Below are 16,079 nucleotides of genomic sequence, written 5' to 3'. Positions count from 1 at the left end.
GGGGGGGGGGGGGGCGAAGAGACAGGAAGACAATAAGATGCGGGATAGGCGAAGAAAACAAGTATGTCCATCCGTTGGATCAGGCATTATGAGGAAGTCACAGTCAGAATTGCTTGAAATCGCGTGTGGCCTTGTACGGCATCGATATGAAATGATGTTTGAGGTCGTTTTGACAATGCCGTAGTTCTTTCTTTCTCAGTTCTTCAATACGTTTGTAACAATTGAAAGATATGGATGCCAATGCTAACTCCAAAAGGCGAAAGAACTTGAGGTACGAGCATACTCGTAAGGTTCTTTGTTGGGCGTTGATCTTTCGGATGATTTCAGTTTGAAGAAAGGATGTGAGGGATGGGAGGCTGGGACGTCAGAAGCTTCAGGATCATCGTATGCTGAGATGATCTCACAGCGCAAGTCCATGAGGTCAGCATCGTCAAGCTCGCTCTTGTTGTAAGGCTCTTGACGCACTGTTCAAGCCCTCGGAGCAGCGGCAACTCACCGACGACAGGATCGGCGGTGAAGCAACACACATGTCTTGATCGTGATGGCATGCTGATTTATAGTTGCGAACAGAAGAAGAGGAGATCGCGAGCGCCTAGCGCTGATACTGACCTTCAGAAGGCCCTTGAGCTCTCTCGGCAAGAGTTCGAAAGGCAACAAGCGTCGCAAAGTGAAGACAAGGAGGCCGAGGATGCCGGTAGGACAGCAGCGCCCAACGCTGCATGCAACAAGCAGGTTGCAGCAGCTGGCATCGATCAGCCGAACCATGTGGCTGATGAGACGGGAGACACCATCCCTGACTCAGAAGAAGACGAGAGTCCAGTCGAGTCCGATGTACATGTTGCAAACGGTGAACCGATATCGTATTCATCCTCTCTTGCTCCCTGCTGACTGCAATGTAGATGCTCTGCTCAAAGAGCCGCCAGCCGTGAGAACAAGCGAACATGATGTTTCTAACCCGAAAGTAGCCAAGAGACCTCGAGCAAAAGAATCAATTGATGAATCTAGCGAAGAGGACGCGACGGAAGAGGAGGAGGAGGAGGAGGAGGAGGAGGCGTCGGAAGACGACTATGAGATGTCTAGCGATGAAGATTTGAAGAGCAAGAAGGCACAACCGAAAGCAAAACAGCAGATTACAAGGTAACATTCGTTGTTGACTTGCTGTCAACTGACCCGACTTGATAGGAACGTGCCCAAACGCAACGATGCTGCGAGTAGACCTCGACCTGGAAGACCTTGTAAGACGGCTCTTAACAATGGAGGTCGGTGCTTCCGACCCTTTCAGCCCCTTCCCCTTACGTGTTCGCCTCCTCAGCTGCTTCCAAGGAAAACAAGCCTGTACCGCCGATGCAGCAGAACTCAGTACAACCTCAAGTTCAAGTACCTCAAGTTCAAGCACCTCAAGCTCAAGTATGTCTCGTTCATGTTGCCTTGCAGCGTCTCCCGTTGACACGTACTCCCCTCAGAGCGTGGTGCAGCAGTCGAAACCCAAGGCAGCCCTCTGTCCTCCTGCTACTTCTCAGTACTCTGGAGCTGTCGTTGCGTCGTTGCCACCCAAGGCTGGTATGATGAGGAACAACATGAGCTCGGCAGTTGCTGGAGGAGGCGTTCGTCTGCTGACAAACAATGCGGGAGTTCGTCGCCCCGGCCTCTCACGGTCCTCCAAGGTTCTGCCCCTCCATGCCCGCCCGCACGTGTAAGTCAAACTCGGACTAGCCCTGTATAGCTGATAGTTAAAGTGAAATCTCAACCTCTTACTCTCACTATGTCTTCTATCTATCAGTCCGTTCAACTGAGATGTTTTGTGTCACCTACCGGAAGAAAAACTTTTCTGGTCTGTGCGCTGACATCACCAACTTCAGTAAGTGGCAGGATTGATCAACGTTGTCGTCAATTTCAAAATGCAGGGAATCAAGTGATTATTGATCAAGACTTGAGAGCACAATCTACTCGCGCAGTGGTGAAGTTGAACATAGTCAGCAATCAAAGTGCGCATTGAAACAGGAAAAGAAGAAGCAGCAGCAGGCATGAAAGCTGATGTTGTTATTGTCTTCCTCCCCATCATCATATCACTTTTTTGAAATCTTAAGGATGGAGAATCAGAAGGAATTACAGCAGTCCTTCTGCTACCTCACTATGAAACATGGCTCAGCCAGACAGAGGCTATCTGCGATTAACCCCTATCTTGCTGTTTCAGCACATCATCGCAGAGCTGGTGTAGAGCTGCTAAGTTTGAGGAAAGAGCTCCTCGAACTTGCTAATGAAATCAGAGTCCATCTGAGACAACCTCTTCTCTCGCATCTCATTGATCTTCACCCTCACCCGGTTATGAACCTGCTGAGTGTCAGCTGGGAAGCTTCAAGGGGTCTTGAGCTCACATGCGACAAGCTCTCCTGACGCTTCGAGTCATCGCGAGCCTCTCCCTCGAGAGGTTCAACGCTACTGCATGACAGCGAGAACGTGCTGTCGCCTCCTTGTGCCAGCAGCGAGACGTACCAATACCCCAACGTGTACCTCTTGTCGAGGTGAAAGATAGTGACCTGAGACAGACTCACAGACTCAGTTGCCAGAGAAACTAGTTAGGGTGATCCACCTTGTCTTTGTTAGAAGCATTCCAGGTATGATTCTCTTTGGTTGGGAAGGGAATGTTCTTGTTCCCAATGAACAGAAGCGCTTTGTTGACCTTCGTGCTGTTAAGCAGCAACAGGTACGCAAGTGCAACTTACAGTCGAGCTGACAGCGAAAGTCCATGACTTGTGCGTTTCGACTCGGATCTTGAAGTAAGCATACTCTCCGCTCTTGATCTCCCCCGACACAGACGCGTCTTCCGACAGCAGGCCTGCTGCTTCGTTCTTGTCCTCCCAGTCAGCCGCATCCTGAGACCAGATTATGAAGAGAAACAGCGGCAAGCATCTCACTTCTCGCACAAGGATCGTATCAAGATCCCCCAAAGTCTAAGACAAATGAGAATTCAGGCTTTCAAAACATCACATGAGGTTGAGACGTACAGAAAGTCCCTTGGGAACATCTATCTTCCCAGATTTCATGAAATTCTGAACAACCTGAACCATCGTGAGCACAGTTTTTTCTTTGTCACAAAAGTGTACTTCGTTGAACTTCTCCTTTTCCATTCTTGATTTTGACTTGAGCTTGTCTGTTTCCTGAGCAATCAATTTCTTGATCTCTCTATCTTTTTCTTGTTTCAGTTGCTCTCGAGTCAACTTATCCATGAGCAGCTTTCTTCTGTATTCCTCCTTCCTATCTCGCTGTGTGATTTGCTCTTGCCTCAGCTGCTGCCTAATCTTGAGCTGTTCAGTTTGCATCCTCATCCTCCTCTCCCTCTCGTGTGTCTGCGAGACAAAATCAGAGCTGCTGAACAAAAGAAGCGCCATGTTTCTTACCATCTTCTGTAGGTTCATCTTTGCTTCTTCTTGCTTCTTTCTCGATCGTTCTTCTTCTTCCTCTTTCTTCTTCGCCATCATCTTCTGATGCTGAAGGACCCTTTCAACATATTTGAACTGGAACACCCGTTAATCGCTTTCAGCATGCTCATTTACCCAGTACCTGCTGGTCAAGGCGGTTCAATGCTGACGTGTACTTTCTATCCTCATAGTTCTTGATGATCTTTGATTCCTTTTGGTGCGACGCTTGCTCTAGCGTGTCATGTTGCGCTTTCAGGCTGAGAAGTTTCTCAAAGTAGGTCTCGATTCTTCTCAGCTCTGTTCTGTTCACTCGCTCATGCTTCGCTCGAACCTCTTGGATGTAGACAGCAGCAGGATCGGCCTCGACTGCATCTTTACCTGCAGGGTGAACGCAAGTCAACAAGGACATCTGATCATCATCACAGCGAGCTGAACGCACGTGAGGTCTCTGAGTCCTCAGTCTCCTGATGCTCCCCAGCCTTAGAGATGCTCTTGATACCCAGCACACCTGAGAGATGCTTCTCTAGCTTCACAAACTGCTCCCACGTCACCTGCCAACAACATCAATCTCTCACTCCCATCCAGGTGTGGAGCTGAAGACCTCATACGTGACTCCTATCTTCCTTGCAAACTGCTTGAAAATGCCCACCGCTTCTGTCTTGGAGATCTTGCCATGCTTCCGTTCAGTTTCAGATTGCAGCAATTCCTGGGGAGGCATCAGAGTAACCAACAGCTTGCTCAAGGCAGCTACCATGGACTTCATCATGTCGAGGTACTCGCTCATGTTCATCGTGTTGTCCCCGGAGATCCCAGCATACTCAGCAAAGATGACGTTGAGGGTGGCATCCTTTGACCTGGCCTTCAGTCGCTTCCTCTCTTTGATACAGGAATCAACGTTGCGCTTTCTTCTTTCTTCCAGCATCTCCTTCTTCTTCTGGAGGACCTCTGCATCCTTGGATTCCGAGAAAGACAACTTCTGCTCCATGGGCATCAGTTCTTCCATGGTGATTCCTAGCCGCTTCATGGCCTCTATAGACCGGGGGCTGTTGATCCGCTTGTAATTGCCATCTAGGTTATCATCACAACAATTACTTTCACAGCTATCGCAGGATAGTCCTGACCAGCATCGAAGTTACGTAAGTGGATCAGCCCTGTCTCCGGCTCAGGATCTTCTTGAGACAGGTCAAGTATTCGCTGCTTCTTGGGCCCCTTCTTCTGCTCAGGAGGGGTGTCGCTTGCTTCAGACACCAGGGGCTCGCTTTTTGCTCTGGTTTCCTGTGCAACACCATCATCACATCAGGAGGCTCACGGGGGGAGGTCAATGTCACATGATCGCCTTGCTCATCTTCCCGCACCTCTGCAAGTCAACAGGTAAGGACCGAGGGGGAAGATCGACGAGGATGTTGCCACCTTGATCTTGAGCTTTGCTCTTCAGCTCCCTGTGACTCCTTGGCTCTCGGTACTTGTCGAACAGCTTCTGGCGTTTGGGGGGTCGTTTATACACTGATTGAAGGTACATACGCTGATAAGGGGTCTCTTTGACGAGCTTTTTCTGGCAAAGAAGGAATCAACGGCAGCGCTTTGCTTTGACTATCTCTCTACCTTTCTCTCTTCCGTTGACTTTACATGGGGATCGTGTGGTCTTGACACCGACTCTAGGAAGAGTCGCGGTCGCCCGAGGCTGGGAAGCACTACCGGATCAGATGGGCTTGGCCCGTGGGTCTGCGTACCCTGAAAACATTGTCAATTTCGTCTTGCTATTGAAATCTCACCAAGCGATTTGCCTTTTTTGCATCTTCCTTTCCATCAACTTGCGGATGCTTCAATTTCGCCTTGTAAGCGGGTTTATTCACTTTGTTTTGAGATGATCGATTTGGCCTTTGGATCTCATCATGAGAGATGAGCAGGCTGCAAACATTCATAGTCACTGAGAAGACAGCAAGAGGCCGACATACTCTGCAATCTTGTCGAACCCCAATCGAACGCTCCAGTGCAAGGCATTGTTATGATAGTTGTCTTCTTCATGCACATCTACACCATGATCCAACAGAAAGCGAATAACATCCAGACTCGCAGACTTGCAAGCGGTGATAAGCAGAGTCTCTCCATTAGAGAACTTGAACCGGTTGCTGATCCTCTTGGACTCTAGGAGTTCTCGCACCAGCTGCACCTATTAAAGACATTGTGACCGCGATACCAATCACCGGATAATACCTTGTTCAGCCTACACTGCCGCAGAAGTAATGCCTCTTCTTCAATGCTAAGATCATTCAAACTTGTAACCTAATCAGACACTCAATGATGAAGACAACAATCAGACAAGCAAAGAACTTCAACTACCGGAAGAGTTTGTTTTGCAGTCTTGTTCGGAGTTTCTTGTTCCATTCAAGCACCCCTTGGATCCATTTCCATAGATCTGTTTGCTCGGAATGAGCGTAACTTGATGCAAATCACAGAAAGTTGTATTCTACACAGCATCATGTTCGGTATCATTCTGCAACACGCTTCAACACATTCTCAACACATTCGGGACTGTAGACACCCTCGGATCAGGTGTAGTGAGTAACAATGAAGTGAAACATTGGAATGGACTGCATGTTAGCTTTTGTTGGGAAACAACACGATTTTAGTCGACGCGACTGACCATATCATAACACCTGTCTATCTCTTCCTTGAGTTTACAATCCACCTATCTCAATCAGAGTTCTCAGCTGACTCATCGCTTGCTCACCTGTTGCCGCGGGCGGTCACCAGGTAGCCTTTCTGTGTGCTCGACAGGCTAAGCGGCTGCCGGGGCCCTCCTCACCGACGGCCGTTAATCAATCGGGACGGACAGGAGGGGCTAGTAACTGCCAGTAGCCCCGGCAGTAGTAAAGTAGTCCGATCGGCTGAGTGGAGGTAGCCTGTATCGGGCACTGTTAGTCACTGAGTTTGGGGGACAGCAATCCGGGCACTGCGGCATGAGGGTTGGTTCTCGCCGTCTTTTCCCACGGTGCGACAGTGACAGGTTCAAGCCTCCTCGTCGCGGGGACCGTCGGATCGGACTCTCCAGGCTCCTCGGATTGTCCTCCGAGGCTCTGACAGACGGGCGGTCACTCCGGCAGTGACTGTCACGGGCGGCACGCCGGTGGCGTGCCCGGCCGAGCCTGACTGCCGGCGGCCGGGCCGCGGCAGGCTGAGTCCGATCACGCGAACGGCGACCGGATCCGACGCCGCGTTGAAACTTCAAGTTCAAACACTGATCTCGTGACCGTTCCAAGTTCGCTTCAACGGTCCTCGTAACTAATCTCTAAATCACAGTGGCAGGGTTTCAATTTTGGTTTTGAGCCCGGCTCACTGACTCTAGTTGCGGGTGAAAGATCGGGCGGTGACTGTCGCGCCCACGGGCCGGCGGCGAGTCCCCATCCCGGCCGGGCCCGGGCCGGTAGAAATCCGGCAAGTCCGTCAGAGTCGTCGAAGAGTCCGATCTGCCGCAGTGCTGTAACGCCGGGCGGCCGCCGCGGAGCCACAGCGGCCGCCGGGCCCGGAAGTCACCGGCGTGGCAAGCCTCACAGCCTAGCCTGGCAGCTTCCGAAGTGAAAGTTCTGTCCCCGGACTCCGGGACACGACGGCGCGGGTCCTCTCAGCCCGGGGCGCGGCGGCCCGGCCCGCCCCCGCCCCCGCCCGCCGGGAGTCCGACGGGACGGCGGTCAGTGCGTGCCCGCCTCCGACTCAGGGCCCGGGGCCCGGCCCGGCGGCCCGCCGTGGTCACTGGCACGAGTCGGGGGCCGGACCGTACTACCCGTCACGTAGTAGTACGGGCCGGCCGGGCGCGGACTCGGACTCAGACCCTGAGCGCGGCCCGGCCTGACAGTGTCCGATGACGGGCCGGCCGAGTGACTCCGGCCGCCCGGGCGCCGCCGATCATGGCGGGCCCGGCGATCATCATCATGCCGGATCCGGGCCCCGCCAGCCTGACCCGGGGCATGCTAATGGCCACCACTAGGGCCTGCTGGACCAGGTGGGCAACTTTACCACAATGATTGTTGATTTTAGTTAAAAAATGAGTATTATATCACAGTAGTAGTGCTCACCTCTGTTTGCTCATTTTATTTTAGTTAAGTTAAAAATCAGTACGAGGACAATCATTAGTACGGCAGGTTGCCTAATGCTGACCCGGCTGCTGGGCAGCCGCGAGCTCCGGGTACACAACGGGACTGTGGCCTGTACTCCACCCCTTCCCCGAGCCATCACTGACAGGGTACTTTAATAGGGTGATATGCCCCAGCTGATAGGGGCAAGCCGTAGGACCCGTAGGACCAAGCCTATCGAAGGTCCCTACTTGACTTGAGCGGCCCATCGTTTTGTCTATAAAAGGAAAAGGGTGGGGTAGGTCGAAACGTATCATGGCCGCTGGCGAGAATGAGAGGGGAGGGAGGATGATGAGGATAATCGCATGCTTAGGGCTAGTCGTGTGCTGTACAGCAGCCATCCAGACAGACACTGGAGGACCTCACAATGAGGAGCCGCTCCGCGGGGAGCGAGCGCGCGCTTCCACCATATCAGTGAAGGACCTTCCTGGCAGACCTTTGCTGATCCATAACCCGATGGCGGCGCTGCATCATCACACACAGCAGCGCAGTCAGACGAAGCTAAGGACTACAGTGCAAGATGTCCCTACAGATCTTGAGCTCAACCTCGAAGCTTCTGGCAAGAGTCATTACCTGGTGAGGGTTCAACATCCTTCCCCTCCAAACCTGATGCAGGCCTTGAAAGTGGCGAGCGGGGACAAATATTTGCAGTACATCCCTTACGACACTTACGTAGTGGCCATGGAGTTTCATATGAAGAGTCGAGTCGAAGCAATCAACGGCGTCGAAGCTGTCTACCATCTTCCAGCTGGAATGAAAATCTCTCCTGCTCTCAACGAATTGATGGTCAAGACCAAAAATATGCTCCCATCGAATGCGAAGGACGTCTTTATCAACGCTGATCCCATGCATCCGGAGAAGAGAGGCAACACTCACTTTCATGATCGAGACCCAATGGATCATCCCAGAAACCGGTTCAACAGCGCAACTCAGAAGGAGAAGCATATGAAACAAACGAGGATGACCAACAAGGGATCGTCAGGTAACCATGCGATGCATTGCCATGTTGTTGTGACCTAAAATGGCAGGAATGAATTTCCTAAATCAAGCTGACGTGAATCCGTCCGAAGGATCGAAGGCTGAGATTGAAGTATCTGCCCCAGTCTTCCTTGAGGTGTCTGTCTCTCTTCAAGACGACAAAACTTCGACGGTCGAACTTCTGAAATCGTGGGAGAGCTTCTTCGCCAGCAAGACGGGAAAGATTGCTCAGGTATGGGCCAAGTCAGACAACAAATTCTCAATCGAAACAAACTTTCAGCATCTGGATCTCATCGTGAATTATCTTGCAAACCAAGCAGCAGTGAAGTATATCGAGAGGAGAATGCAGTATCAAACTTTGAACATGCACGCATCCCTTGTCGTGAAGGGAGCCTATAAAGGAGAATCCATCCATGATGGGCTGCAGAAGAGAGGTCTCAACGGCACCGGCCAGATAGTTGGCATTTCAGACACCGGCATTGACTTCGACTCTTGTTTCTTCCATGATGCTCAGCGAGCTGTGTACGTTTGCAACAACTGCTACATGTACAACTATGGAGGATGCTCGCTCCAGTGCCCTTCGCGGACGACTCATCGTAAGATCATCTCCTACAACTCCTTCACGCCGCCACCTCCCGCAGCGTTCTCCTACGATAGCTTGCATGGTCACGGAACGCATGTGGCCGGCACAGTGGCCGGCGCTGCTTCACCCGATCACTCGTTGGCTTCTCAATACAACGGAACAGCAGCGGGAGCAAAGATAGTCTTTGACGACATCTCAAACACGGATTACTATCTGAACTACCTGCCCTGGGACTTGTATCACGGCCTTTACCCTCATGCGTATGAGAACGGGGCCAGAGTGCATTCTAATTCCTGGGGTAGCGGCGGAGGATCTTATTACTACTTCACTTCGCACGAGACCGACGCGTACATGTACGACCACGATGACTTCCTCATCGTGTTTGCTGCTGGGAACTCTGGACCTTACCACTTCTCCGTCGGATCTCCTGCGAGCGCCAAGAACGTTCTCTCCGTGGGTTCCAGCATGAACACCCGGGAGGCTTACATAGCTCACGGTTATGGCGAATATTACAACCTGTCACTGTCGATGAGCGATGGTATGTACTACAAGCTGCTCGACATTCTTCCTGCTACATTCGGTCTTCCTTTGACAGACTCCATGACACCGCTATCCGCTCCTGTGGTCATGCAGGACTTCAACAATTTTTGCTATATCAATTCTTACTACCTGTGGGGATCGCGATGTTCTGATTTGTCTTCTCTTCTTTGCCTTCCCGTTCAAGAGAGTGGGAGATCATGCTCTGCAGATTCCAACCATTCTGCCATCTCAGGGACTTGGCAGAACAACCCACAGTTGGTCGGCTACGACTATTTCTCCGGCCATGTCTCGGTAGAACAGACGGCAAGCTGTTCTTCATATAGCTGGCCTGTGCCTCAGGATTGTGTATTCAACTTCAACATCCCCGTCTACGACGCTTCCAGCACGGTCATGGAGCTCATCATCGAGGTTGGTTTCATCTGGTACACCGCCGACGGGTTTGTTTCTCGCGTCTCAAGCATAACAGTAGACGGAGAGTACCTCCCCTTCGACACAAGCAAGATCGTGACCGATTGCAGCATGACCATGAGCTACGTTCACCGCCTGCCTGCGACAGCTTCGAGATCTATCCAAGTTCAGGTCCACTATGACCCGACTGTCGACCCCTACTATGGAGCGTGCTGGGGAAGCAACAGCGGGGTGATTGCTTACTTGCTGTCCAACAATCGCCCGTCTTGGGATGTGCTCTACGATTCAGCAAGCCAAACAAACAGCAACTATAACTATTACTCTGGAGAATTTCACTTGACCCAGGTAGATGTCGGCATGGACTTCTGTATTCTAGGGCACAATTCAAGCCAGCAGTTGATAGTCACGAGATCTGGGTCGATCTTCTTCGGCTCTAGCTCTCAGCTGATCGACTTACCCCTCCTGCGGGTCGATGAAGAAGCTGAGTTTCGACCATCCTTCGTTGCTGGAAAGAGGTTCCAAGAACAAGGAGTACAAGGATATTCTTTGTTCGTCAGAGCTTACACTAGTGAATATTCCATGTACAATGAGTTTCAGATCAACCTGTTTTCAAACCGCTCAATCACCATCTCTTTCGGAGCTTATGGAGACACTGCAGACTATGTTCAGTTGATGATCAGAGGATTCGCGGTGCACTCGTTTCTTCCCAGGCAGCGCAACTCTTACATGATATCGAACTTTGAGAACACGGCGAGGTCGTACTTCCGCCATTCCTTTACCGGCAAGATCATCTTGGCCCCGTACATCTCTTACTACTCAGGCACATGTGATGAAGCTGTGATGGCTTCTAACGCTCAGTTCTTCGGAGCCGTGGGGCTGCTGCTCTATCAGCCCTACAGGCAAAGCGAGCCTCTCCACCTCACCGGGTCCTCAAGGCCTGACGTCGCCCGCTCCATCACCATTCCCGTCGCTGGCGTTGCCGGCTTGGACGTGTACAACTTACAATCTCTCTCCAAGAGGCAGACGTGCATCAGCGGCACAGGGTCGTTGTGCTACTATGAAGTCATGTCCGGGCAACTTCCTGTGGTCAGCGCAGAGCGAACAGCGCAGAGCTTTCAGCACACTGATCTCTCCTACTTCTCCTCACGAGGGCCGACGTTTGATCTCCGGAACAAGCCTGACATAGTTGCTCCTGGTCAGAATATCTTCTCAGCCTCGTCTGATGGCCTTGCTCAAAGCTTTCAGTGCGCGTCCTCTATTGGCATGCAGGACAGCTGCATCGTTGAGAAGAGCGGCACGTCCATGGCGACGCCAGCAGCAGCAGGAGCAGCGGCGATCGTGCGGCAGTACTTCACGGAGGGGTTCCATGCCCGCGGAGCACGCAACGTGTCTGCGGGGATAAATCCTTCTTCAGCGCTGGTGAAAGCGATGATCATACAGAGCGGACGTCAGGTTCGAAACCTCGCCATCTCCGGCAGCCGTCTTGTCCGTGACCGCACCTGGGGATACATCTATGCGAGCGAAGGAAACGACTGGCAGTGGAAGCAGCCTGACAGCAGCCCAAGTGTCGAGCAAGGGTACGGGCTCATGAACCTCTCAGCGGTCCTCTGGTTTGGCAACGAGTCCGACTTCACCCTCAAGGTGCTAGATCGCCAGCAGATCACTCAAGGAGCCTCTCAGTCTCTTTGCTTCAATGTCGTAGCTTCTTCCTCCTTCCGCGTGACTCTGGTCTGGACGGATCCTCCAGCTTCCATGTACTCAACTTCTCTCCTCATCAACAATCTTGACCTGCTCGTGGTCGATCAGGCTGGAAACTTGTGGTACGGCAACAATCGCACCGGACAGAGCCCAGATCGTGTCAACAACGTGGAGCAGATAACGATCCCAGCGGCAGCAGGAGGACTCTACCGCGTCATTGTCGTTGGTTCCGATGTGCCTCAGGGTCCTCAAAGCTTCGCGCTCGTAGTGACCGGAGACTTTGAGCAGAGCACTCAGTGCAGTGGCACCTTGACGTGCCCAGCCGGGTGCTCCGGTCGGGGAACTTGCCTGCAGGGGCTGTGCACGTGCAGCCAAGGATACACAGGGTTTGGGTGCGAGACGACTTTGACATGCGGCGATGGAGTGGTGAGTGACTCCGAAGAATGCGATGACGGCAACACGAGGAGTAGCGACGGATGCTCGTCGAGCTGCACCATCGAAGACTCGTTCGCGTGCGAGCAAGAGCTCTGGCCGGGTAAGATCTCGAGATGTTCCAAGTGCAGTTGTGGGTGCGTTAGGTTCACTGAGCCGAGGGGCACCGTGAGCAGTCAGATGTATCCAAACACTGGGAGCTCAAGCTCTTGTGTATGGGACATTGAACCGGCGTCGCTGACGAACCTTCAAATCTCCTTCCCGAAGACAACAGAAAACGCTAACTTGAACGTTGATTTCTACATGTGCTCAGATGCCGCGTGTAGCTCGTGGAACTACGCAGGCTGGATGTCCTCTACCTCCAGCAACTTGTGGATGGTTGGATCCGAATCCTTCAGTCGCGGCATCAGGAGCAGCCAACCCAGGATGAAGATAGTCTCGCGCTCACAGTTCCTGCTGCATTACGGGCCCATCACCTACGACGTTTGCGGTGACGGCATACAAGAAGGACGAGAGTTTTGCGACGATGGCAACACAGACAATGGCGACGGCTGTTCGTCATCGTGCAAGAAGGAGTGTCTTCTCAGCTCGTGCTGTCATTTCGATTTGTCACCTTACGATCTGTTCGCTCGCAAGTTTGACGAGGAGGTTGCAGCAGGAGCAAATTGCGCTACATTCAGCATCGACAGCTCCACAACTCAAACCTTCATGGAGACTGAGCTTGCAATAGCCCCTACCGGCATGCAGCAAGCTGATTGTCCCTTCTCCCCAACCTTGTTCGAGCCTGTCAACTTTCAGCTCTACGGGTCGGCCACTCAGAGTGAACTCCGCAACATCTCGTCAGGGGGCTGGAACCTGCTCCACCCCAGCTCTATCGGGTATTCCCAGAGCATGGACGACTCCTCCTGGCTGCTCCCCGACTTTGGGTTTGACTTCTGCTTTCAAGGTGTCAACGTGAGGGCAAGGACATACGTCTCCTCCAACTCCTACCTGACCTTCTTCCAAGGGTTCTCTTACTACAGCGGCCTCAGCCCCAGCTGGCCTCCTGTTCCCACCCTCTTCATCGGAGGATCAGACAACTCAGTCCAGCTGCTCCTCAGCAAAAGGGTCAACGAGGGCGGCAGAGCTGGACTTGTCATCCGTTTCGAAGGGACTGCCAGCACATCTGGAGTGACGGGGGACCCCAACATCATCTGGGAAGTAACTTTCTTCGATGACAATAGTATTCGCACGTCCATCGGGCGCCTGACAAACTCTGGAGGGCTATCCCTTCTGAGCGATGGGAGGGGAGGAACGACACTGTTGCTGCCGTTCCGAGAGAAGTCAGCTCTGAAGCTCACTATCACGGACCTGTGCCATGTGTCTCAGAACTCCCCATGTGATCTGCTGACCGTGACCTCTTCCGAGGGCTCCAGCATCGTTCCCAGGGATAGGTTCCAAGTGTTCCGAAGTCAGTCGATCTCGCTCTCCTTCATGTCAAACGTCAACAACCGGACATCTGCGTTTCCCTTCAACTTGTCTTGGGGCTTCAAGTCAAAACCCACTTGTGGCAACGGCCTGCGAGACTGGACGTTTGTGATACAGGACAAGAGGGAATGTAATGCTGAACCCACGTTCATTTACGACAACATGTTCTACGGCTACTACTACTCTCCTATCTCAAGCTGCAGCACAACACTGAGGGCTCCTAAAACAAGTCTAACTCAACTGTTCCTCATCGTTGAGATGGACATGGTATCCTTCTATTCTTCCACTCAGATTCTCAACGTTACCCTCAACGGCGTCAGCCTCCCCCTCTCGCGTCCTTCTGCCAGCAGCTACGCATCCTGCGGTTCGTACCAGCCCGTCGTCAAGTACAAGATTCCCTCGTCCTTGTCAGGCCCCAGCTACAACATCTCCATTTCCACCTTGTACGCCTCCTGCCGGTACTGCTCGCAGACCTACTCTCCCAGCTGCAAGGTCTTCTATGCTCGCGCCTACCTCGCGACCGTGGATGAGATGGAGGAGTGCGACGACGGCAATCAGGTCTCGAGAGACGGTTGCGACAGCAGCTGCCGCATCGAGACCGGCGGCAACTGCTCCACCTCAGACACCGAGGATAAGAGCTTCCAGCAAGGACCCGACGTGTGCATGGGGGACCTGAGCTACCTGGGCTCCCGCCTATCAGTCTGCTCGTCCTGGATGACGATCAACGGGTCCTCCTCCTTCCCCTGGCTGTGGGGCGACAACCTGCCTGTCGGGTACAAGACCTGCAAGCTCCCCTACACGTGGGAGGAGATACTGGTGCCGAGAATGAAAAACTGCAGCCTCGACTTCAAGACCGGAGGGCTGGGATACCTGATGACGAGTCGGTTTCAAAGCTGGTTCTGTGTGAAACATCATCCCTGCGCGTGGGACGCGCTCAACCCGTTCTTCTGCTTCGTGTACGACGAGGACAACAGAGTGTTCGTGCCATGGGGCAGCAACAGCGAGCTTAAGCTAGTTCGTCTTTCTTAGAGCGGCTCTTGTCCAAAAGGAAAGGCAGTTGGACTTTGAGTTGATCTGACTGCTCGCATCGTTGCATTGCCTTTAAGTTCAGTCGAAAGTACACGTCAAAAACAAAGGAAACGATTGCCTTGCCTAATTGCGCACACTTTCACCCTCGCTCATGAAATGACAGAAGAAATCTCCTTGTAATATCATTACCAACATCATGATGATGTAATCCTCCCATATGTTAGTTGCTTCTTTCTTCAGGCCAAAAATAGGAATTCTCCGCCTCAGTATCCGAGCGGACCGACATGAGAGACTGCAGGCTCGGTAGCGCCAGGGGGTTGATGGAGATGAGGGAGGAGAAGAGACGAGGAGAAGAGGAGGAGAAGAGACGAGGAGAAGAGGGAAGAAGAGACGAGGAGAAGAGGAGAAGAGGAGCAAACAGAAACCATCAGTCTGACAAGAACGTCACTGTAGCTGTTCCCCTGTAAATCACCTCCCTGAGTCGATACAAAGGAGTTCAAGGAGAGGGTGGAGGGAGGCAGGTTGAGAGGAAGACGATCAAGAAACAAGGGACTGAGGTCGCAGCACATCGCTGCTAGCTCTGGTCAGGATGAATACCGTAAGCGAAGGACGAGGCAAGCCGGGGATCGAGGACGTGGCCATGTGCGTGAGAGGATGCGGAGCCGTGGTCTTCAAGGGAGAGGAGGCGCAGCACGAGTGCCCGCTGGAGGTCCTCTCCTGCTCTTTCGCCAAGTCCGGGTGTGCAGCGAGGATCACGAGGAGAGACGAGTTCAGGCACAGGGAGGAAAACCTGCAGCACCATGTCGACCTGCTCAACAACGCGGCGACCGAGCGAGACGAGCGTATGGCGAGGTTGGAGAAGGCGCTGCATGTGAGAGAGATGGAACTGAATGACCTTCACAAGCTGCTGGACAAGGAGCGAGCAGAGCGTCAGGAGATGATGGATGCTTATGACTCGAGGATCCAGCAGCTGCTCGAGCTGTTCCAGGGCAAGATCAAGCAGAACTCCATGGAGTGCAGCAGAGCAAGTAAACAAGCTGACCTGGCGCACAACCGGATGGAAGAGATGAGGAGGAATGTAGATCAGCTGATATTTGACATGCGGGATGTGAAGCAGGAGATTCATGAGCTCAACTCTGCCGTCCGCCTCTCCTCCTTCACCAAGGATGAAGATCGACAAGTCAGCATACCGCCAGTCCTCTCCGACATCACCTCTACGCTGTACGTGTCAAAGTCAGATCGTTATCAGCGCATCGCCGATGCCTTGGAAGCTGCCAAGTCCGGAGACAAGATCGTTGTGCGAGCAGGAAAGTACAAGGAGACGCTTCGAGTGTCGAGGCCGGTCATGATAGTTGGGGAGGGGCATGTCGACGACATCGTCATCGAGACTAACGG

At 52.7% G+C, this 16,079-nt stretch overlaps 3 protein-coding genes across 3 annotated transcripts; 2 read left to right on the top strand and 1 right to left on the bottom strand.

Moving 5' to 3' along the window:
• Window positions 1-230: 230 nt before the first annotated feature.
• Window positions 231-1,697, top strand: GUITHDRAFT_117001 (hypothetical protein; the record flags this gene model as incomplete). Its single annotated transcript, XM_005823758.1, has 7 exons — window positions 231-271; window positions 328-420; window positions 474-513; window positions 571-847; window positions 900-1,137; window positions 1,183-1,235; window positions 1,435-1,697. The coding sequence occupies 7 exons, from the start codon at window positions 231-233 to the stop codon at window positions 1,695-1,697; spliced, it is 1,005 nt and encodes a 334-aa protein (XP_005823815.1).
• A 526-nt stretch (window positions 1,698-2,223) lies between these two features.
• On the bottom strand, window positions 2,224-5,689 carry GUITHDRAFT_117000 (hypothetical protein; the record flags this gene model as incomplete). Its single annotated transcript, XM_005823757.1, has 19 exons — window positions 2,224-2,331; window positions 2,376-2,439; window positions 2,494-2,537; window positions 2,591-2,680; window positions 2,724-2,873; window positions 2,916-2,951; window positions 3,006-3,059; window positions 3,105-3,347; window positions 3,399-3,515; window positions 3,562-3,797; window positions 3,859-3,970; window positions 4,021-4,487; window positions 4,541-4,694; window positions 4,748-4,776; window positions 4,830-4,971; window positions 5,022-5,150; window positions 5,192-5,327; window positions 5,375-5,589; window positions 5,648-5,689. The coding sequence occupies 19 exons, from the start codon at window positions 5,687-5,689 to the stop codon at window positions 2,224-2,226; spliced, it is 2,568 nt and encodes an 855-aa protein (XP_005823814.1).
• Window positions 5,690-8,005: 2,316 nt separating this feature from the next.
• GUITHDRAFT_116999 (hypothetical protein) lies at window positions 8,006-14,684 on the top strand (the record flags this gene model as incomplete). Its single annotated transcript, XM_005823756.1, has 2 exons — window positions 8,006-8,531; window positions 8,578-14,684. 2 exons carry the CDS (start codon window positions 8,006-8,008, stop codon window positions 14,682-14,684), a joined length of 6,633 nt encoding a protein of 2,210 aa, XP_005823813.1.
• Between the last annotated feature and the right edge of the window lie 1,395 nt (window positions 14,685-16,079).

The sequence above is a fragment of the Guillardia theta genome, assembly GCF_000315625.1.
Source record: "Guillardia theta CCMP2712 unplaced genomic scaffold GUITHscaffold_103, whole genome shotgun sequence".
NCBI classification, from domain to species: domain Eukaryota; class Cryptophyceae; order Pyrenomonadales; family Geminigeraceae; genus Guillardia; species Guillardia theta.
The sequence above is the reverse complement of the archived record's forward strand: the minus strand, read 5'-3'. Positions and strand labels throughout refer to the sequence as shown.